The sequence below is a fragment of the Empidonax traillii genome, unplaced genomic scaffold (assembly GCF_003031625.1).
Source record: "Empidonax traillii isolate 1590-97213 ecotype Southwest subspecies unplaced genomic scaffold, ASM303162v1 scaffold101:size1699134, whole genome shotgun sequence".
NCBI classification, from domain to species: domain Eukaryota; kingdom Metazoa; phylum Chordata; class Aves; order Passeriformes; family Tyrannidae; genus Empidonax; species Empidonax traillii.
This window is the reverse complement of record NW_020955294.1, coordinates 64,230-86,837: the sequence shown is the minus strand read 5'-3', so window position 1 is coordinate 86,837 and position 22,608 is coordinate 64,230. Positions and strand designations below refer to the sequence as shown.

General features: G+C 47.7%; 1 protein-coding gene across 4 annotated transcripts in view; it reads left to right on the top strand.

The window, feature by feature from the left end:
• Positions 1-328: 328 nt before the first annotated feature.
• CLIP2 (CAP-Gly domain containing linker protein 2) overlaps positions 329-22,608 on the top strand; it is a 71,123-nt gene continuing 48,843 nt past the window's right edge. For 2 of the 4 annotated variants that reach the window (XM_027882075.1, XM_027882073.1), the window contains exons 1-3: positions 329-415; positions 15,505-15,712; positions 18,961-19,017. In XM_027882075.1, the coding sequence (XP_027737876.1) occupies positions 15,601-15,712; positions 18,961-19,017 (169 nt within the window). In that variant the 5' untranslated portion in view covers positions 329-415; positions 15,505-15,600. The remainder of the gene's footprint in view (positions 416-15,504; positions 15,713-18,960; positions 19,018-22,608) is intronic. The other 2 variants (XM_027882076.1, XM_027882074.1) reach the window with 1 other exon arrangement.

Sequence of the window (22,608 nt, the reverse complement as noted above, 5' to 3'; positions counted from 1 at the left end):
GTGAACTTATAGTTATTATATGGGGTTTTTTTTAAGGCAGGAGGAGCCACCGCGCTGCCTTTTCACCCTCCCACCCGGTTCCGGGCGGCGCCGGGGCTCGGCAACCAGGAGGATTTCGGCGCGGGGCGGCCCCGGATCGGCCCCCTTTGTTCGCGGGGGCCTGGCCGTGCGCCGGGAGGGACGGAGAGAGGGAGGGAAGGAGGGAGGGAGGGAGGGAAGGAGGGAGGGAGGGAGCGGCGGTGCCGGCCCCGCATCCTCTCCGGCCCCGCATCCTCCCCCGCCCCCGCCGCTCCGAGCCGCCGCCCAGCTCCCTCCTCCCGGCTCGGCCCCGCGCAGGGAGTGGCAGGGCGGCCGCCGGGGCTGCATCGTGCGGTGGCACCGAGCCCCCCGCCCCGCTCCGGCGGGCAGCCCCAGGGTAAGGGGGACGGCGGGAGGAGCGGGAGCGCCCGGCCAGCCCGCAACAAAGGGGGGGGATGAATGGAGAGGGTGCGGGAGGAGCGCGGGGATGCGCCGCTCGGTAGCGATGGGGGAGGCTCGGCCGCCGCACGCATTGTCCTTGGGGTGGGAAAGGCACGGAGCATCCTCAGCGGGCCGGCATCCCGGCCGCATCCCCGGCTGGGCAGCACCGGCACCCACCGGCGGCGGGAGGGGCTCGGGGGCTGCGAACCCACCCGCCCCTCCCCAGGCAGGGCGCGGGGTGGGCTCCCCGCTGGGTCACGGCGCGGGGGGAGCGGCCTGATGCCGCGGAGGTGGAGGTGAGAGTGGGTGTCAGCATCCGCGGCTCGGTGTCGAGCGAGTTCTGGGTCTGAAACGGGAGGAGAACTGCCTTTTGTCTGCGGGAGGCTGGGCTGCGTGCTGGGCTCGGTGTCCCCGCTGGGTTTTTCCTATTTAGCGATCGAGATATCGACATTAACTGCGTCCTGCGGGATCTGATGTGGGGGTTTGTCTGCTGCGAGGAGATGCGCTGCCGAGGAAGGCCCAGATCGGGCTGCTGGCGCTGGCACAGTGCTCAGGTTGTGAGCAGGGGTCTGCCCCTCGCATCTCCTGACACAAACCAGCAAAGGGGCTGTTTGAGGCAGCAGTCAGGGATGCAGGCAGAGGCACAAGTTGTTATCTGCACGGTATCCAGGCAGGCTGCAGCGGCGTTTCCAAAGTCGTGGGAGACAAAGCACTGTGTCAGCACCGAGTGTTATTTGCTGCTCTGTTGAGCATCAGTCTCACGGGCCTGGAAACCTTGTCTCAGAAACTCACCGTGCTGGAATGGATGTCAGGTTTTGCCAGCCCATCTATTACTGCTGGCTGGAAGTGTTTCCTCGGGGGTGACTTGCGACTCAGGAACTGGTCTGTGTGTGAACAGAGATATGGTTGGAGTGCCTGGCCAGGCTTGTTGGCCTTAGCCTCTGCCCAGTTGCCTGCTAGCAGCATTCCTCTCCCCAGTGGTGCTCCAAGAGAGCCCCTCTAATCAGCACAGACCCGTCCTTGCTGGGGTGGTGATGTTTTAAACGTGGTGCAGCTGCCTGATCTTAAAGTTGGGTCTGATATTTGGCATTTTAAGAAATTACCTGCCTGCTGTTACAACCTGCCAGGGATTAGGAAGGAGGGAGACTGCGTCAAACAACTGTGCTCTCAAGAAACTTGTCACTGCCTGCCAGAAATCCCTGGGAGTACAGGACTTCAAAGGCTCAGCTCTGAGACAGGGCACAAGTGGAAACAGCACCAGCCAGGGCAGGGAGAAGCTGTGCTGGAGCCCATCTGTCATCTCAGCAACACTACACATGTGGAGCTGCCTTCAACTGGGGGAAAACTTGTGTGTTCCAGGAGATGCTCTTAGGATGGGTATGGATGGGATTGTCTGCTTAGGCCAGGGGTTGGTATGTGCCCCTCTAGCCTTGGAGGTTACTATAGTTTATTCCAGCAAGTAGCAGTTCCTGGTTTTTCGTTCTCCCCATTTGTGCTTTTGCTCTGGCAGAAGAGACGATGAAGAACTCCAAAGAGGGATTTTCAGGTGCCAAGGGATGTGGCTGTATAAGTGCACACATGCCAGTTTTGATGGGTTAAAATAGGTCAGGGCACAGATCCCACCTCCTCACTGAGGTTGTTGGTTTTATTTATCCAAATTCTGCCCATATCCATGAAACTCAGGGAAATTAAGGATTTTTTTTTTTCTTTTTGGAGAGGGTGTCATAATTCTGATGAGGACAAGAGGCAATGCATAAAGCAAGTTCCTTCCCCCAGGTATGTGGTGTTGCTCCCACTTTGCAGAGTGTACACAATGCATGGCAAGGTTTGGATACTTTTACAGCTCTGGGAAAGCCCAGATCTGGGTAGCCAGACCTTATTGACTTGTTGCTAACCTACATTAGACTCTGATGTGCACTTATTTATAGGGATATCTATTGTTATTTATAGAGAGATCTGTTTTTTCATAAATATCTTTTACAATCACCTTGTGACCTGTTTTCCCTTCCATCTCCCAAGAGGTCTGAGCATGAGAATCACCAAGGAAGTCGCTGATATGGAGTCAGACAGCATTATTTTTTTCCTGCTGCTCTGTTACTGAGTTTAACGGTCTGCAATGTCTGTCTGCTGTTCTTTTATCGCTGCCCTCGTGATATTTGTGGTAGAATTCAGGTCTTGTTAGGCAGGGAGAGCACCTTGGCTGATAGCACTGGTGATGCCGGCCCCCAGCAAGCCTTGGCCTTTGTTTTACTGGTCAGTTTTCTAAAACAACCCCGTTAAGTTGCTGAATCAAGCTGAGCTTTCCAAGGTCACTGCAGAAGCTCACGTTAGAGAAAGGAATTGGGCTTGTTCTTCCAGAGTCCTACTCTAATCCTGCCTTCCCCCTGTGTCTGTCTTCCTTGTCTCTGTTGCTGACACTGTCAGGCACACACAACTCTCACAGCATCATTGTACCAAGTCTCTCTCTGCGGTACCACCACGACCTCGAGCCTTTTTCCTGCCCTGCTGAGAGCACCCTGTGTGCTGGGTTTTTGTCTCTTGTACTTTCTGATGCTAAACAGGATAAAGCAAATTCGCTTCCCTCGTAGCTGGATTTAATTTCTTGCTCTTATGTGATTGTGCTGCAGCTCTTGCTGTGGAAAAATTACTTCACTGCACGTGACTGAGTCTGGCACCTTAAACTGATACTTTGTGCTATTCCTGAAAAAAAAAGAAATCCCGTTGAAACCTCCTTTAAATAAAACCCATAACAAACCCACAGTATTTCTGCATCAGATTTTTTTGAAATCATTCCTGTGTAGTGGTACCATTTTTATTACTCCATTCTAAATGAGTGAAACTGCGTCTGTAAAACAACCATGGTTGATTCAGATGCAGCACAAGCAAAGAAAGATGTGCGAAGAAGGAAAACCAAGCTTTGTGTTTTGCTGTCACAGTTTCCATTTTTTTTTTTTTTTTTTTACTCCAGAATGATGGACTAAAATACGATGCTGGCTTGAATTGGCACTGAAGTTAAGTTGTAGTTTCCTTTCAGTGATTTATTTTTACTGAGCTAATGTTTAACCCACCTGCATAGTTGTAGAGATACGTGGCATAGACTGGTGAAATTCCACGTTTTGGGTTCTGAGCCAGCTGTGAAGTCTCCATCTCCTCATCCCTGTCTGCTGAAGCACAAAGGGAATCTGAACTTGGTTTGGTTTATTTCGAGAGTTAATGTTCTAAACTGTGCTGTTGACTCCCTTGATAACTCTGTTTGTGCCTGGGAAAGCCAAACGATTATTTTTGAAAATATTTATACTCTGTATCTCTAAAGTAAACACTTCAGAAGGCCTTGCCGTGGCCTTTGGTGGGTTGGATATTCAGGGACATAACAGTGCCATCTCTGCCACTGTTTTTTCAATTATCTTGGGAAATTTTTTTTCCTTCTCTGTATCTTTTTTCTCCAGGTATAAAACAGGTTTTGAAGCTCTGACCTCCTCTGAGGCTTGTGAATGAAATGCTCTGGGGTATTGGATATGTGGATCTTGGAACTTTTAAGTCCCTTTTTGGTACTTTTAAATCCCTCTCCTGTGCTTTCACACATTTTTCCTTTAAAAGTTAATGCAAATAAAATTGCATTGCTTGTGCCAGAGCTATTGGCCAAAATTAATTCTATTTTATTTTAGTGAATAACTTGCATAGTGTAGTAAAGAATACGTGGATGGATATTGGTTACACTGGAAGGGCTTTACAGAAACTTCAAGAAATCATCTGATCCATCTGTCTGTTCCTGGTTAGGTCTGTCTTCATCTCTGCCATTCAAGACGGAGGTTTGAAGATTTTAATTTATTTTTTAAAGAACAGTGAAGTGATGAGGGGTTTTCTGCAGCCACCCTGGGCAGCCTGGCTCAGTTTGAGCTCTTGCTGTACCATGTGTCTTCCCCTTTGTTTTGTCGCTGTCATTGTCACTTTGTGTCTCTGCCTGTTTCTGTACAAAGGACAAGCACAAAGGTGTTTCAATGACCAAAAACAAAACCCAGCACCATTTCTTTTGCAGCACATCCTCCAGAGGGGCAGAGGAGGCTCCCAGCCTGAGGCACCAGCTTCTGGCACAGTCACTGACAAAAGGCTTCCCCTGGCTGGCCTGTTCTTTCTCTTCCTTTGGCATATTCCTCCCCTCTTTATCTGTTGCATCATGCTCTGAAAACTTCTGTGTCCTCTAATTAGCGCTGGCAACTTTTCAGTGGTCCTGACAGGCACAAAAAGCAGCTGCCTGTTGAATACACAGCACTTTCCCATCCCTTGCAAACACTCCCACTCGTGACCTGCAAGTGCCTCCCCTGGGTGCAGGGACCGTCCTGGCTGGGGAACAAACCTCCAGAGGAAGAGAGGCCTCTCCACTTACGTGTTTAATGGGCTTTTTAGCCTCATATTTGGCTGTCACACATCGTGTGCTGTGCTACCTCAGTGGCTCCTGTCATCATGAAGCCTGCCCTGGTGATTAAAGCCTCCTCCTTGGCTATATTTAGCATTTAGCTATTTGTTTTATAACTGAAATCCTTACTATGCAAACTGGAGCAGGTCACTCTGCAACCTTGAATAAGTGCCTTTTTTTTTTTTTTTTTCTTTTCCCTGGACTTTTGTTTCCCAGCTGGTAAGTTTGGCATGTTTAGCTGATGACCAATCCACCAACCATCCCTAATGGAGATTTAATGATGGACACCATGGCACAAAAAGGCAGGCTTGTGTGAAATCTGCTGCTGAGGCAGAGGAAGAGGATGTTTTGCCTTTCACTGTTCATCTTTTATGTGTCTGTTTATGTAGGCTTTTAGTGGGGTCTATGAATTAGCTTTTTGAACTTGCTCAATCTCATCCAGAATAAAAAGTTTTGTTTATAAAAATATGTATATTTATATATATTTCTAGTAAACGAAACTGGCAATAGCAATGCCTCCTGCAAGCCTAATCTTGATGTCTCTGAAGCATCTGCAAGCACTTTTCACCCTTTTATCTCTGAATCCTCCCCGAGCACGTTGGCTAAATGCTGGGAAGGTGTCAGAGCCCTTCCAGCACGCTGACGTGGAAATGTCAAAGTCAAACGGTGCTTTTGGATGCTCACATGGTTCAGGTTTATGGAGTGCTGTGCTATTCTCTGCCTTAGGGTGCCAGCAGGATTGATTGCCAGTGTTAGAAGTGACAACCTGGTTTTTGCTTCTCCTTTTTGTGGTTGAAACGGGTCCAGTTTGTGTTGGAGGTGTTGTGCCAGTGATGTACTTGGGCTGCTGCCTGTCACTGTGCTAGATGAGGTTACATCTTGATCTCTTACGAAATCCTGATTGTGGTTTTGCCTGCATTGGTGGTGCAGAAAGAGCCTGTTATCTGTGAGAAGTGAAGGAGCAGCCAGGGACTTGTGGTGCCTCTGTGAAGCTCCACAGGAACGTGCAGTGCTGTGGCACTCCAGGAGTATGGTGGGCTGATCCATCTGTCCTACCTACCTGCCTGCAGCCTGGGTTCACCCATCAGCATCACCCATCTCCAGAGATGTGAAACGTTAAATCCTGGGCTTTAGCACTGATCTATCTACCCAGACCCTTTCCTTTTGGCTGCTGGCATCCCTACACCACACCCTGCTGTGGGTGTGCTTCCCATGGGCACAGCACTGTGTGGATGGAGATGCTGACTGGGGCCAGGCTGTGGAGCAGCACAGCTCTTGCAGGATCTCTGCTGCTGTGGGAGGAGCTGGGATGGACAGCCTGGCCCAGGTGTGACGGCCCCTCCTGTCCCTGCCAGCCCAGCAGGTCATGCTGGGGTGGGCGTGTTCTGTCCCCACGCCTGCTGTGCAATCTGACTGTGTAGGATGGGGTTTTCTCACTCTCTACAAACTGCAATCCCAACCTCTGGTGTAACACAGTAGGGAGCCATCCTACGGTGCTGGTGTGGCTTAGTGCCCAGAGGCTTTGGGCTGGGATCTTGCTTCTCTCCATGTGGTGCAATCCCAAGTTCATGTTGGCTTCTGCAAGGCGGAGCATGAGCTGTGGGAAAAGCGTGAGGCAGGAGGGGATAACGTAACAGTGCTGACAGATAAGATCCAGTTTGATATAACTTGCCAAAATTATTACGACTTTGGTCACTGGTAGGGATGTGATTTGATTAGGAGACGTGTTCCTTCTTGTACTGTAAGCTTTGTGAGCTGTCCAAACTCCCTGCTACAGTGCAGGTGGTAAATTAGGAAACTCCGTGATTAACACACGCTGGCTTAAAGCAAACTCTGCAGATGAGGGGCCTCCCTATCTCCACTGCTGTTTGTGGTGGGAGCTGTGTGGAGGTGTGAGTGAGGTCTGGGGAGGTGGCAGTGTTTGCAGAGAGGGTCATGTCGCCCAGAGGTTGCTGCTTAAGTGGGAGGCTCAGTGCAGGCTGGTGAATCAGCAGGGAGGAGGAAGAGGGTGCTCCAGGGAACAACCCCATCCAGCAGTGCTCTGCTGCTGCCAGTGTAGCAGCAGGAAGCAGTGGATGTTTGTGTGGGTACAGGGGATGGGTTTTATGCAGAGCCTCGCTGGTCTGGATGGAGGGTGGGTTTGCTCCTCTGTAGCATCTTGGGTTTGGTGACCTCAGATCTTTCCATGGGGACCAGTGGTGTGACAACCTGGTCTGCCACCCCTCTGCTCACAGACTGGTACTATTCTATCATCCCTCTTTATGTGGCAAGGAGATTAGTGACCACTGTGGAAGAAGGAAGCAGGAGGCCTGGCTGTCAGTGCTGTATCTCAGCTGTGAGATGATTGGAGGTTGGATTAGATGACCTTTAAAGGTCCCTTCCAACCCAACTGGTTCTCTGATGCTGTATTTCCTTTTCAGCTTCCCTCCTGTTGTATCTTAGCAGCCAGTGTGTGAAGGTGGGTTAGTTACTCTTAAAACTTTTGGAACTGCTGCTTTGTTTGAAGGAATAAGGTGACATTAGCTCATCGTGTTTGGAATAGAGTTTTTTTTCCAGGCTTGGTGAGGCATCATCTGGGGATGCAGCATGAATTTTGGGTTGCCCATGTCTAAAATGGACTGAATTCAAGTGATGGAGGTTTAGAGAAGGTCAGTCTTGTATCTCAGGAGAGCACTGCCTGTTCAGTGAAGGCAGAGAAAGGGCAAAGCTGTCTCCTGGGGTTGGACACAGTGGGATGGTGTCAGAGTTGTACAAAGGGCAGAGTAGGTACATGGGCAGAAGTTTGACTTGGATAAATCTGGACTAGTGGGGGGTTCCTGGGCAGTGGAACTCTGCTGAACTGCAGGAATGAAACCTCTTGTGTGGTGGTTTTGTTACTGATGGAAAGGGGCTGCAGCAGGGGTAGGGTTGGGCATTCCTACCCTGCATCCCTGCCTGAAGTTTCAGGAGTTTGTGGAGAGGCAGGGTCAGTTTTCCCTTGGGGTGACACTGTTTGCATTGCTGTGCAACTGCATTGCCATCAGACAGGCTGCCATAACACTGAAATGGAAAACAAAGTTCCTAGTTTAAAAAAAACCTAAATGTGTAGAGAAAGAGAAGAAACTTGCAAGACCAGTTGTTTTCTATTTTCAGCTCTTTATTGCTCCAGCCTTTCAGTCTCAGTCTACAACTAAGGCTGGCCTACAGAGAAGTCTTCATTGCAGGTGCAGGTTGTAAAAAGAGGGGGGAAAAAACTCAGGACAGAAGACAGCTGGCTCTTCTTGGGTTTTGGCATAACCAAACTCCAGGGCAGAGGTTTGATTATAGAAGTGCACAAGGCCAAATCCGTAGGTTAACCTGAGCTCCAGGGAATAACAGGTTAAGTGAGAGGGTGAACTTCAGTGCTACCCTAAATCAAGCAATCAAAAGCCAGGAAATTCCAAAGGCACAGATCCTTCTGCAGCTCTGCATGGCGTGTGCAGCACGGCTGGGTTGTTGAATAGCTCATATTTAATTAAAGGAATTGTTTCTCCAGTAGTAAAATCCCAAGCTATTATAATGGAATATGTTTGCAATGTATCACTGTGTTTCCTGCGCTCTGCCTGCTCTCCTCATGTTTCTCTTCCAGATGCTGTTTTTGACAAGTAAGACTTGCTGTGAATAGGAAACTTGGGTTTTATTAAAGCTCTGTGAATTAAACTGCACATGGAATTGAGTGGCCACTGAATCGAGTCTGAACTGACCTGGAGGACAGCAGCTGTGAAACCTCTGTGTACATTCTGTTCCCTTTCCAGGAGAGCCTGCAATTTTGGTGTCATGCCTCTGTATATCTCTGCAGGGACACTGTCCCCTGCCCCCCAGGGCACAACTCCAGGGACCAGAAACTCGTGCAGATCCAAGACCATCCCCAGGACCTTTTCCCACAAATTAGAGATAGTTTTTTCTCTGCAATTAGTGCAGAATTGTTGCTATCTACTCTGTCAGCCTTCAGCAGGCATTTTGCCAGCATGGAGAGCACAAGCTCATCAGCAAGCCCATAATTACTCCCCAGTTTCTGTGATGACTTCCTTGAATGCAGTGTGAGTTTTTTCCACCCACTTTGCCTCAGGATTTGCACTGTGGTTTTTAGAGTGCAATATATGATGGTTTTGCACATTCTTCATTCAAAAGCCCTGGCTTTAGGAGTAAATTACAGGATGTTTAGTCTGTTATAGAGGTTAGAACTAGTTTAAGAAATACCTGAGCTTTTAAATAAAAGGCCTCCAGGCTTTCTCTTGGCTGTCTGTGCTAATTATTACAAAATCTGAGCGAGAAGGAAGACTAAACACAGGCTTTTCTAGAGGTTAACAACCTTTCAGACTTGTTAGGGAAACTACATAGTAAAACCAGAGCTTTAGGGCTGAAAACCTGTGCAAATCCAACTGCAAGAGAAAGAAAAAAAACCTGCTGGCTGACAAAGGGTACCAGAATTCCCTGGTTTTCCCTGTGTGTAGCTGAAGGCAGTGCTCTCCTTTCCTTCATTCCCTCTATGGGAGAAGGAAAGGTTTTCTTGGGAGAGGAGTCTGACCTTAATTAAAAATGAGGGTCTCTTATTTCCTCTATGCTTCAATTAAGTGCAGGGATTTACTCCTAATCTGCCACGTGCCTCAGAAATGGGTTTCTGGCGGCTTGTTGGAAGGAGGAACTAATCAGAGAAGTGAGAAGGCAATGGTACAATTACTGTGGATCAGATGGAGCATCTTAAGGAATTAAGAGATAAAATTGCCTTTTCTTCTCAGCATAATCTCTGTCTCCATTAGCAAAGCTGTAGTTTGGCGTTATCAGATCCTGTCTCTGATCGGATTCATTTCCTGTCCCTTTCACACAAGATCGAGCGTTTCCAGTCTGGCCCCTGGATTTGGATTTCAAAGCAAAATTCTGTTCCTGAAATCCCTGGCCAGTTCTCAGAGCGTGGCCAGTGTCTGGTCCTGGGGCATCAAATCTCCACCTGCCCTTGCCCTGTGGCAGTGCTGTGTGGGCTCCAGGAGATGAGGCTTTACCGCCTGAAAATCTCATTTCCATGGGTACGGGGAAGGTGCAGAAAAGCTTGGAAATGTGGAGTGGTTGTGACCAAATGCTCAGAAACGAGAAATGAAATAACTTTATGTAACTTTTTTTTTTTTTTTTAAAGAGATCAGTATCTTTAGGCCAATGGAGGTTTTATATAAGGCCTAATAAAGGAATACCAGAGTTGGCACTGAAAGCTTTTTGCCTTTATTCTCTGTGCTTATCGAGGTGAGTGCAGAGCTCCTCCAGCCATCAGTGGACTGGATTCTTCTCTAGCAGTTTGTTTCCAGGGAGATGTTGAGCTTCAGATAGTGCTTTCAACATTTACAGTGCCTGATGCTGAAGGGTTTTTGGGAGGGGAGCAGGGGTTGTTCTCGGGCTGTGCTAAGGTAGTTTCAGTCTTGACCAGAGTCCCAGAGGTTCTTGAGTGACAGAGGTGAGGGGACCAAACCCAGGAGCCTCTTGGAGGCTCTGTACTTCCTAAAAAACAGTCAGAACGTGTGCAGGGAATTAAATTCCTGCTGTTATGTCTAAATCTCCTGAGCATGCATGCAGAGGGTGTGTCAAACCCAAAGTGCTGTTGGACTGTTGTGTGGCACCACGAAGGGGTTGCTCCTCTTCCCTGTGGAGGACGGGGATGTGCCTTGCAGGTGTAAAATGAACTTTGTGTTACTCCTTGTGGAGCCCTGAAAAAGGCTGAAACTCTACTTGCAGATGTGCTGCATCCCAAACCCTGCTGTTCCTCATCCCTAGCATCAGCATAAGGAAAGGTGGAATAGTGTTTTAAATAATACCACAAGCAATTGCTTCTCAGAAGATGGTCTTAGATGGGAATAGAGGAAAACAGAAATACTTTATTGTGCAAACCTTTCCCAATCCAAATAGCTGTCATTGATTATTTGCATGAGTCAAGATTGTTTTTTTAAAAAAAAAGTGTTTGCTGCTTCTCTGAAGTGTTTTTATTTGTCATTAACCTTTTGGACAAAGTGATAACCTTGATTTCCTTTAGTCCAATAATTAAATGCTGTTCTTTACCTTTTTTTTTTTTTTTTTTTTTTTTTTTTTTTTTTTTTTTTTTTTTTTTTTTTTTTTTTTTTTTTTTTTTTTTTTTTTAATGGGTCTCTGTCCTAGAAAGGTGTGTGCTGACTGAAAACTTCAGATTTAATTCCTCACACGCGGATTTCAAAATTCAGAAAATTAGAAAACTAAATTTTGGTACTCGCTTTTTTTGTTGCATATTTAATTTTAGGAACTAAGGGCTCCTTCCCCCACAGACTCTTGTGCAGACCCAGCTGTTCCCAGCAGTGTTCAGATACAGCTGGTTGCAGTTCCACTCAGGTCTGCTCTCAGAGTGAAATCCCCGCGCCTTGCCCGGGATGTCGGGTTGGGTAAACGCTTCTTACGTCTAAATCCAGCCAGAAGGAAGCACCAGGCACAGGATGGGATTCAGGCCAACTCAATCTGGTGTCTGGAGACCTGTCCCTGTGCCTTGCAGTTGTTGCACTCAGGATGTCGAGGTGAACAGATGCTTATTTTGTGTGGACCCAAGGGGGCTTCGCTCTGGGATTCTGCTCTGTTGTGCTTATGCCCATCTTGAATGGGATGTTCTCCACATGGCAAGCAAATATTTGTGTGCCTTGTCGAGGGTGAGAGGGGTGGATATGATGCAGAACAACTTGCAGATAAAAAATATTGCCAAGACTGACAAAGGCTTTTCCTTCCAACCCTTGGTCTGTGTTATTTCTCTACCACATTTATGAAATAATTGATTCTAAGCACCTCCAGTTCTTTCTCAGTTTTTAGTGTGTGCTGCTCTGATGCAACTATCCATGATGCTGGCCAGGAATATCCAGATTTATTGCTCCTGGTGAAAGGTATTTTTTGGCTGTACATCTGTACTTAGTTGAGAACTGCTCCTCTTTTTGAATCTGAGCCCAGGTGACTCAGATCCAGCTGTTCCCTTTTCTGATGCAAAGATGGAGAACAGAATATTTTGGTCATTCGAAGCAGGCTTTCATATTGTGCATTCCTGGGATGCTTTTCTTGGTTGTGGGAACAAACACCACAACAGAACCATTCATCCCAGTATGCAAAGATTTCGGGAAGAATCTAGCAGAGATCTAGAAAATCCTCCTCATCTGTGTTATCTTAGAAAAGGGAGAAAACCAAAACAAGCAGAGCCAGTGGCCCCAGAGCACCCACAGGAGCAGATGGGGTTTCCTTGACAGCGTGTCTGGAGAAAGTCACACTTCCTTGAAGTTCCATGGGAAGGCAAAGCTTTCAGCTTGTGCAGGTGATAATGGGGAGTGGGGAAGAGAAATGCCTCGTGCGTTTCTTACACCACAGATTTGCCTGCATTCACCTCTGCTACTGGAAACAGGGTGGTTTCTTTTTCAGAAGGGCTGGAAACAGGTTTGTTTTTTTTTTTTTTTTTTTCAGAAGGGCTCTGCTAATAGAGCCTTTTGGGAAGCTGAGGGCTCGGTACAGGAGCTCAGGGCACGTTGTTATCTCTAATGGAGCAGGACAGTGCCCTGTGGAGATACTGGCCTGTGTCCCAGGCCAGGGATATTTCTGCTGCACAGAAGTTGCATCACTCGGTCGGGAGCTAATGTGGGACTTGGATGGCTCGGGCAGTGTTGCTCTGGGTGGTGAAGATGACCTGATGGTGTCATTTGGAAGAGCTCCGTGCTCAGCGTTCAGAGCTTCCTAAAAACCTGCTCAAGTGTTTTTATGTTGAAGTGGGGGAGAAGCTAGTGGCAGAGGAGGAGTATCTGTCCCTAGCAGCAGGCACAGATTTCTTAAAAATGAGTGTCTGGGATGTTTTGAACCTGTGTCTTACTGACAAATTGCACTTACAGTAAAATTATTGAAGTGCATCCTCATTTCGCTGTGTGATGATGAGTGTGCAGGTGTGTGCTAAGTCAGCCATCCCTGATCCCTCGCTCTGGTCAGTCTGCAGCTCATGGAGGTGACAATGACATTTTAGGAGGGTGAGTTTGCCCCTGCCAGACCTCTCTGTGAGCTGACATGTGCTGGGCACAGCTGGGCAGGGGATCTGCTGTGATGCTTGGTGGTGCTTACGGAGTTTTTGAATCTGTTGTGTGTGGCCATGAACTGGTTGTGGTGGTTGTTTTTCAGGTCAAAAGCAGCTGTCTGTTCTGAGGGGAGCGTAATTAGCAGCCTATGGAGTTCATTTGTTCATTGCTGTGTTGAAAGCAAATCTGTTTAAGGTTTCTGGCAGAAATCTTCGTGCAGTGGGAATGCACTTCCTCTTGTCTCTCTCCCCCCTGCATAAAAATATCCAGTCATCCTGAGAAGAAGCAGAATATTACAATATCCTGTGACTGGTGTGGGCAGCTGATCTTCAGGGATAATGAGTAGTGGAGGGAGAATGAAATGAAGTTTCCTTTCCCATCATAGATCAGCAGCAAAAGAGAGGAACACACAAAATTCAGTGCTCCCTAAAGTTTGTGGTTCTGGCTGCAAAGGTAACAATTCACAGACTCCCTCCAATAGAGGCCTGAAAAGCTGTAAAATCTTTTTATTTTGACACTGTTTTATCTTTCCCCTGTGTCTTTTTACCCTCCCATCCTCATTCCTGGATGTGGATTCAACCAGCCATCTGCAAGCACCAGCATCCCCAGGTTACTTAATCCCCAGTGCAGCATCAAATTTTGTAACCAAAAGGTAGGACCAGCTGATGAGATGAGTAAATCCAGGAGTAAGGGCATGTTTGTGAAGAGGGCAAACCTTTTATGTTGAAGGTGAGGAAGATGGGGTGAGATCTCTTGGTAGAGCACGACCCCTGACAGTAGAATTGCTTCAAGTCAAGTTGCTCTGTAAAATCAAAGCCAGCCCTGGGCAAAATGTGTTGTATGAGAGGGAGTGGGTGGGAGATGTCATATCTGATGCCTTGACAGATAGGAGGCACCCAGCTGATTAATGTTTCTCACCTCCAGATTCGGTTCCTTGTCTCCCTATTTTATGCTAAGCAGAGCTGGAAGCTGCAGCCTCCTGTCCAGCTCTGACAGCATTTGCTCCTCGCTGGCTCTGTCACAGGAAGGCTGTTTTCTCTCTTCCTTGACAAGAACTGCTTGCTCCTGTCGGTTATTGCTGCTGCTGGTGATGTGATCTGAGCATCCCTCTTACCATAACCAGCCTGACTTCTGTGTAAGCTAAATGTCTGCAGGTGTCTGAGACAGGCCAAGTGTTGAACACCTTTTGGGGGTACATGGGGAAGAGACAGGGCTTGATCCTGTGGGTTTTCATTCAGGCTCTCTCTCTGCTGATCCCTCCTTTCTTTGTCTCTCTGACTCGGTGTAGGATGACTGACTTACTGCTGAAACACTTGGGTATCTCAGATATTTGTGAGCCCTCAGGAATACAGTTCTGGCATTCTCCTTCGTGGTTTTCCCTCCTCTGTGTCTGCCTGCAGCTTTCCCTGGAGCCCTGCCAGCCCTGGGCTCGCTCTGACCCAGCCTGTGTTGAAATCCTTACTCATGCCTTAATCACTTCCTGTCCTGCCACTGCAATCCCCCCCTCCCAGCATCTGTAAATCTTTGCTAGGTTGATTCTCAGGGGTGCTGCCTCCTTGCTTGGCCTGGGAAGCAGGTGTGGGTATCCCCAGTTTCTGGCTGGTCCTTGGTTTGCTCTCCTTGCAATTCCCTTTGCTGTTAGGTCTGCGCTGTCCCTGGCTTGCTCTGCTGCCACCTTCTTCCCTCCCCATCCCAGCCTGCTGTCTCCCAGCCTCAGCTTCCTTTTGGCTGATAGACTCAATTTTTTTGATTGTTTTTCTTTATCCATTAGGAATGTTTTTGCCTTTTTTTTTTTTTTTTTTAAGCAACTTAGTCACTTCCTCTATTTTTCTTTTCTCATAAAACTTTGCTTGAGAAGTTGTGTGCTTGCTGATGCAACATCCTTGCAAGCAGTTTGGAAGGTTTTATTCCAATTGCCTACTGGGAAGGGAATGACATAAGGAAGGGTTGTGACTTCACTGGTGAGTAGTTGGTAGTCATGCTTAAGTTTCAGAAAGTTTTTGGGTTTTTTTTTCAGTCTTATTGTAAATGTATGGGGTCATGTATTCTCTTTCTGTGACAAGGTTTTGGGTTAGTCCTGAAGGGAAGGAGCTGAAAGCCCCATTTTTGGACACTGGCCTCATCCTTTCTCCCCCTGCCAGTTTGGAGAGTCTGCCCTGAAGATGAAGGTGAAACTGGGGACTGTTCACCAAAGGTTTGGTGCTGAGGGTTGGTGGTACCTTTAGTCAGGGCTCTGAGGCTTTGCTGATGCCTGAATTGAGGCTTTGGAACTTAAAACCAGTCAGCAGTTTCCATCACTCAACTGCCATACTGAAGCTAAATTCTTGTTTGATGGTTCTAGGAGGTTTCAGCTTTGGCCCAGGACTCACCAGGACTCTGAGACTGACAAAAAGAATGTAAGACGAGGATGAGAGATGAGGGAAATGACCACCCTTGCTTTACAGGATAAGAAATAAAAGACGCTGCCTCTCCTGGGGCTGTGAGGAGGGAGCTGGGCACTGTTTTCGGGGAGCCTGTTCCATGTTCTCCCACTCATTCTCCATCTGATTTCTTTGTGCTCTTCTCTCCCAGGTGTGTGACGATGGAAGAAGAGGTCCACCAGCGAGCAGCCTGAACAGGGACACCAGGACAGCTCTCTGAGACACTGAGACACAGGAGACAGCAAACATGCTGAAGCCAAGTGGACTTAAAATCCCTGGCAGGGCTGGGAAGCATTCCAGCCCCGTGGGACGGACATCAGGGAGCACCACAGCTGCAGTCACCACTGGCTCCAAGGAAGGTAAGGGCTCCATCTGCCAGGGGCACCAGCTGGCCCAGGTGATTGCCTGGCTTAAAGGCCTCGTGGTGCCAGTGTGACATTCTTAATCTGTACGCAGATTGATGCATCAAAACAAGTCTAATAGGGTGAGTTGATGTTCTCTCTCACAAGTAACGCACAAAACAGGCAGGTTGTGGAGTGGGTGGGAAGACAGATGGATGCTCTGGTGTTTAGGGCTGACAGAGGTGCTGCCTGCCCTCTTGCTTGTGTGCATGTGTGTACCTGTACAGACACTGACACTGAAGAGCTGGGAATTTGGCAGATGGGAACCTCACCCATGACCTTAAACACTGTCCTGTAACCATTGCTCCTGGCCTGTGATGAGGTAGGAGCGAGAACCAGGCACTTAAGGTGATTAGCCCTGTGCTGATTACCTCAAATTAGTGCCTTTGTTTAAACAGAATCATTCGAGGCCCTGGGATTTGAATAGTGATTTACCTCCACATACACACAGGCCCTTGCTGTCATTCAGTGCATACATAAGCTACACAGACTGCCATTAGCAGTATAATTAACACTTCAATAACAGTTGAGGTGTGTTTTGCTTAGGACTCATTTTTCTGGCTTATTGGCTGCTTGGGTTGTTTTTTGGTTTTTTTTATTACATGTAATGTAGTAAATATTCAAGATGTAAATTTTGTAGTTGTGCTTTTTGTTTCACTTTGTTAAAAAAAGCCTTCCCCTTCCTTCAGGGGAGGCACATCAGGATGATGTTCATCCTATCAATGCTTGTACTTTCAGCATATTAACTTTCATTTGGGAATGTCACTGGTTGCTTCTTGAAATCTGTTAACCTCTTGTCCCACTATAATTCAGGCCACTGCCCACGTGCCTGGTTAGTTTGCTATATGTTTCAGTCCAAAAAGTAGATAGCATTTAGCAGAATCAGGAAAGCCTTGTACCTGTCAGACAGCATTTTTAATAAAGGAGAAAGATAATAGTGATCAGAACTGCCTTTAGGATACTCTGACAAATTAGTCAGTAATAATGACAAAATGAGGGTCACCAGACAATGCTGTCTCTTGTCAGAGTAATTAGTTTAGTTAAGTGTTAGTTTATTTAAACAGAAAACCCCAAACAAACAAACAAATAAAAACAACAACAACAAAACCCCAAAACCGTCTCTGAGGTTTCTATTTTGCTTGGGCACAGTGGGATGGTGGTTTAGGCACAACCTCTGCCCAGGATATTCACACAGACCCCACTTGCTGCTGAGCAAACGGCTCTGCTCTGTCATTACCCATCAGGGGCTCTGCTTTGCTCGTGGGTTCCATCAGCTGAGCTTTCTCTCAGTGACCAGCAGTGTACATATCATCTTTCCCACTGTGTAAATTCTTTCCCTAAACAGTACTGTAAAACCCGCAGCTCCGTCTTGGTTTTTTGCACATCTGCAATGTCTTGTTTGAGGGGCCAGTCACTGCATGAGGCCAAGGGCTGAATTCCAGGTCCTTTGGTGTGGTACAGCATTGTGGGGTGTGGAGTGACACTGCTGTTCCTCAGCTGAGGACTTGGCCCTAGGTGTGGAGATAAAATTTTTTTAATTGCACTTTGCTGTATTTAAATGGGGTTTAATACCAGAGCCTAATTTCTTAATTCTATATCCAAATCAAAGATACTGAAGTGGACATCTTTGCTAGAGGGAAGTGCAGATTGACAAAGGAAAAGTTTTACAGGTTTGGCTGTGTATTTTAGTTATTGCTCAGACCCCGAATTTCTGAATTTTCCCCTTGTTTCTCCTAGCTGTGACTGAGAAATGAACTTGAACTCCAGTGAAGTTCAAGTTTACTGAACTTCTTTTTATCTGCCCGTTGTGAGTCTCTCCAGGCGCTTTGTGCCGGATTTATAGTTGCAGTGTGGTGAGGAGCTGCTTTTAGTTGCTTTATCACTTAAAAAATGGGGGGAAAGAACCTGAGGCCTGTCTTCCCCTTGGAGGCTCTGCAGAGGTGTCTCAGCAGACACAGTTGGGGTGTGTGTTGTGGTATGAAAGAGTCAGTCAGCAGCGGGGTCGAGCAGCGCTTGGGCTGAATGCGGCGCCTGTTCACTGGCGCTCCTTTGTGCCTTGTTCAGCTCCAGCCATCTGTCACCCAGGGATGTGCAGCAAAGCCAGCCCCACGTGGGCAGAGGCTGCACCAAACTGAGTCTGACCTTTGCCTGAGAAGTTCTAAGCGAGCTTTATTCCTGGAAAAAAAGCGGGCGTGGAGAAGGGGAGAAGTCTGGTGAGGGTGGGTTGGTGCTGTGTAACAGCTCTGCTGCCGCTCCTCTGCCTCTCAGGATGGTGCAGGAGGGTTTTGGGAGTTGTGGAGCTGCTGGAGCAGTCAGCACTGAGCCATTCCTCCCTGGAAGGTGAGAACAGAGCACAGTGGGGCTGTTTACCCAGCCTAGGCTGGGTGAATAGCTGTGATTGGGCTTGGAGCGTCAGCTCTGACATCTTCTTGCTCTTTGTCCTGCGCAAGAGGTATTGCTGTGTCTGCCTGGCCTGTACCTGCTCTTCCTCCTGCAAATCTCTCCAAAGGCCTGGCCAGCCCTGTGCTGCCTCCTTCTCTCCTTTCCAACGATAATCTGAAGCGGTGAGCATCCCAAAATTTGCATTCCAAAATCCCATTGACTGTGCCCCTCTCTGAGAGCAGCAGCATCTGTGCTGGCTGTGGGTCCTGGCTGCAGCACGGTCATGGGATTCAGCCATTGGCAGGGGAAAGAACTCCAAGAGAAAATGCTGTTTTTCTGTCAAAGTGGTTTAATTCTGCTCCAGAGCCAAGTATCCACATCACTGAAACCACAGCAGGCACTGACGTCAGGTTTGGGGATGCCTGCAGCCAAAGGATCTGGTGATAGATGGCCATGGAGACTGGATTTCATTACCTTTCCTGGGGTTAATCACCACAGGAGGGTGATGGAGCTCTGCCCCATCCTCCCTCCTCTGCCTTGCTAACCTGCATCCCCCAGCCTCTGCCCCCTGAGTGCATCAGCGCTGTCAATCCACAGCACTGCTGATAGCTCAGCTGCACCAAGAGCAGGTCCCTCTGTGCCAGCTGAGGGCTGTCGGGTCCTGCACTGTGCACCAAATGCTGTCCCCGGTGTCAGGGCACTGGAGCCTCCCTGATGGCAGAGGGACAACTACAGAGATGGAGAGGCTGAACACAATTTACTTTTTGTGTGTTTAATGTGAATACTGCAAAGGGCTTTTTCTTCCCTCTTCTGTCACTGTCCAGGAGAGTGCCTTCATGTGATGTATTGGGTGCCTGCTGGGATGGGAAGATCCCCTAAAGGTACTAGATTTTGTATGAGGTTTTCAAAGTTGCATGAAGGAGCCTGTGTGCTTGAGAAGCCCTGCAGAAACCATGAGCTCTGTGTTGTCTTTGAGTGTTTGCATGAGCTCTGTGACCTGTGTCTGTGCACCAGGAGTGCTTCCTGGGAGGCTGACGGGGTTTTCCTGACTCCACAAAACAAACAGTACACCCACATCCCCTTAAGCTTCTGTGTTGCCTCTGCACTTATCTGCCTCTTGCCAGAGAAGCCAAAAGAGACTTTTCTTAGGCATTTGGTGAAGCACCTGAGCCCTGCAGCTTGATGGAAGAAAACCAGTGTGGTTTGGGTTACAAAATACAGAGCTGCAACAGTGATCTTTGTGAATTTCCCACTTCGGGGGAGGATAGAAATCTCAAAAGCTCAAAGTGTAGTTCCAAAAGAAAACCATAAATCGAACAAAGTGCAGAATTAAACTACAGCAATGTACAGTCTGTTGCCTCTGAGCTCTCCCTCGTCTCTGGGAGCCCAGGGCTTGCTCAGGAAGACCCCAGATCGAGGTTATATCCTCCAGACTGAGAGTTGAGAGAAGGTGTTTGTTCTCCAGTTTTACCTGAGACTTGTCAGAGCCATCAGATGAAAATGGATTTTGAAAAGCTTCACACTTTCCTCCTCCTCCCTTCCCATAAGCTGATCAATCCTGTCTGCAAAAGGGCAAGTAGAGGTACTTTCCTTTATTCTTACTCTGGAGTACACAAAGCCGCTGGATTTGTTCTTTCTCTTTTCCCCAGCGCTCTGTTCATATTCTTTTGTAGAAGGTCAAGTGTCTCTTACCCATCTCTCATCCCTCCTCCTTTCCCAGACGTGGAGATGTACCCCCTTAAACATTTCCACGTACTTTTGACAATTCACATCTCGTGTACCAGAAAAAGGGTTGGTGCAGGTGTGAAATGTGTGATGCACGTCTGTAGAATTTCACGATTCGTGGCTGTAGGTTTCTGTGCAGACCAAATATGCTGTAATCACACTGAGCCAGCTTCTCACTCATGGTATATCAGAGTTTTATTTCCTAAAAACATGTTCAGAGCCCCTTCAGCTCATGGAATGTCCTCTGGACTTTATATTAGAGTGGAGAGTTGTTGTGTCTCCTACCTGAGCTGGTGCTTTCACAGACCCAGGAGGAATAGGGGCTTCTGTGGTGCTATTCTTTGTTTGGTGTGTTGGCTTGTGGTGTGTGGAGGGTTTTTTTTCCATGAAGGAGTGCTGAGATGTCAGTGGGGAACTGGCACCTGATGTGGACTCCTGGAGCACCTTGAGTGGTGTCCATGCTGGCTGTCCCCCTCCCTTCTCTTCCACAAAGCTGGAACGATGGAAAACTGAGTTCTGCTGCTTTGTGGTAACAATTTTCCTTAACCAGACAGAAAATTCATCTCTGGCTGCCTCAGGAGAGGGTTTCCCACAAATGTGCTGGCTTATTTCCCGTGCCTCAAATGGACAAAGTCACCGCTCTGGGCCCCGTGTGCAAGAGAGGTTTCTGTGCTAAGGGTGTGAGGTCACTGGTGAAGGGCTCAATATAACATTTGGATTTCTTGTTGCTACAAAGCTCATATGTCTTGGTTTCTTTCCCACCCCCATCCTGGAAAAGCTTGCTTTTGCCTGGAGTTGCAAGATGGAGAGAGAATGGAAGCTGTGATGAATGAGCCCACACAGCCCTCCCAGCTGGTGGAACAGGTGAAAGCTGCTGGGAAGGGAAGCGTTCACATTTCAGAGCGGGTTTTATCTGCTCAGAGCAGCATTAGAGTAACGTGGTTGGAGGAGAAATTTGCCTTTCATACTTCATTTGGCTGTCAGCTGGCTCTGGGGTTCATTTATGGTTCTTAAATCTCTTGCTCAATTTGAGAGTTCTGGCCAAAGAGAGAGGAAAATAGGAATATTTGTGTTTGCAGATGGAGCTGGGCAACACGGAGACTTCGGTGCTGGAGGCAAAAAAAGTCCAAACTTATTAAATTTTCTGTGAGACTTAAATGCATCCAGTCAGAATCCACCTTAGATCTTGGATTTTACAGATGGATCCTGTCTTTCTGAATGGGCAAGTGCAAGTATCTGTGATGTGAATTTCGTATTTAGCCATGACTAAGATATCAAAACTGTTTTTTAGCAGCTGCCTAGTTTTATTGCCAAAAACTGTGCATTGCTAGCTAAACTATACAGCGTTGCTGGGAGCCTGGGAATGCCTTCTTACTTTCACATAAGTAAAAATACATTTTTTTTGATAAAGAATAAATGCACAGAACTAGGAATGTTTGCTGGCATAACGTCTGCCTCTGCAAACACTGTGTTGCTTTTGTGCACTAAAAATGGGAGTGAAGCAGAGTGGAACACTCCCAGGGCCATTAAAGAGCACGGGATGACTGGCTCCATAGGGTAATTAAGCTAAATATGCTGTAATGAGGGTTTGATAAGCCTGAGCTGTGCTGGGTCATAGCTGTGGGTTGGTTTTTGGGTGCTGGAGGGCTGAGACCGGCCCGGCCCGGGGGGGCAGTTCCTGCTGTGCCCAAGGGCAGAGTTTGCACAAAGGGTTTAACTTTGTTTTCTGATTGGTTTTCTAGAAATGTGATTATTTGCCAAGGGCTGATTCTAGTTGGAGACCCAGCAGTTCTGTGTGGCCAAGTGTCTTTGCACGTGTCCAGGCCCTGTCATTAATGAGCTGTACCTGCCTCAGTTCTGCTGGGGGAGCCTAAATCTCACCAGCACCTTGGCTCTCCTGTAGGACCAGTGCCTTGCTCTTGCCTTTCCCAGTGGGAAATCTCCATTCTGTTTCATTTGCCTGTCACAGCTTTACTATCGACATCTTGGTAAATTCACTTGGAAATCAGTTGTTCGCCCCTCGAGTTTGTCAGTATGTCGATGATGTAAATTGAATGGATGCACAGCAGAAAGAAGCAGTTTCTGTTGCTTCGAGAATTATTTTGCAGTAAAACAGAGGGAGGGAAAGTGTCCTTGATAAGGAATTTGTGCCTCAGTAATAAGAGAGCGCTTGGGGAGGTTATTCTCAGGTAATTATTGATGGTTTGGTGGTGTCTTAACACAGGCTTTTTTTTTATAGAGGTGCAAGACAGTGCTGAGGCTGTCTGGTTTTGTATCAATCTATTAATTCTAATTCCCAAATAAATATGAAAGGCACTAAACCACTGTTTTCTTTGAAACAAAGGAAATAGGATTGTGGTGTCCAGAGCTGCTGATTGACTGGCACAGACATAGGGAGCTAATTCTTAGCTATTCAAAGGCTTTGTGTCTCTTGATTAATATTAACTTGGGGTGTTGTGTGCTGGTGAATTGAGAGAGAAGACCCCACGTCGTGGGACCAGAGGCTGCTGTTATTTCTGGCAAACACTTGGTTTTGCTGTTTTGCATCAGGCCTCGTGGAGCAATCGGTGTTGTCAGCTCCCATCTGAGCTCTGTCCTCAATTAAATCCATGCTCAGGCCTGAATGGATATTCCTGGAGCCAGATTAGTGATCCTGCTGGAAGTGCGTCATCGGTGTCAGGGAAGTTTGATTAGGTCTTGCTTTATGTTAATGGGTCTGTGTACACAGCACCCTCAGTTCCCTGAGG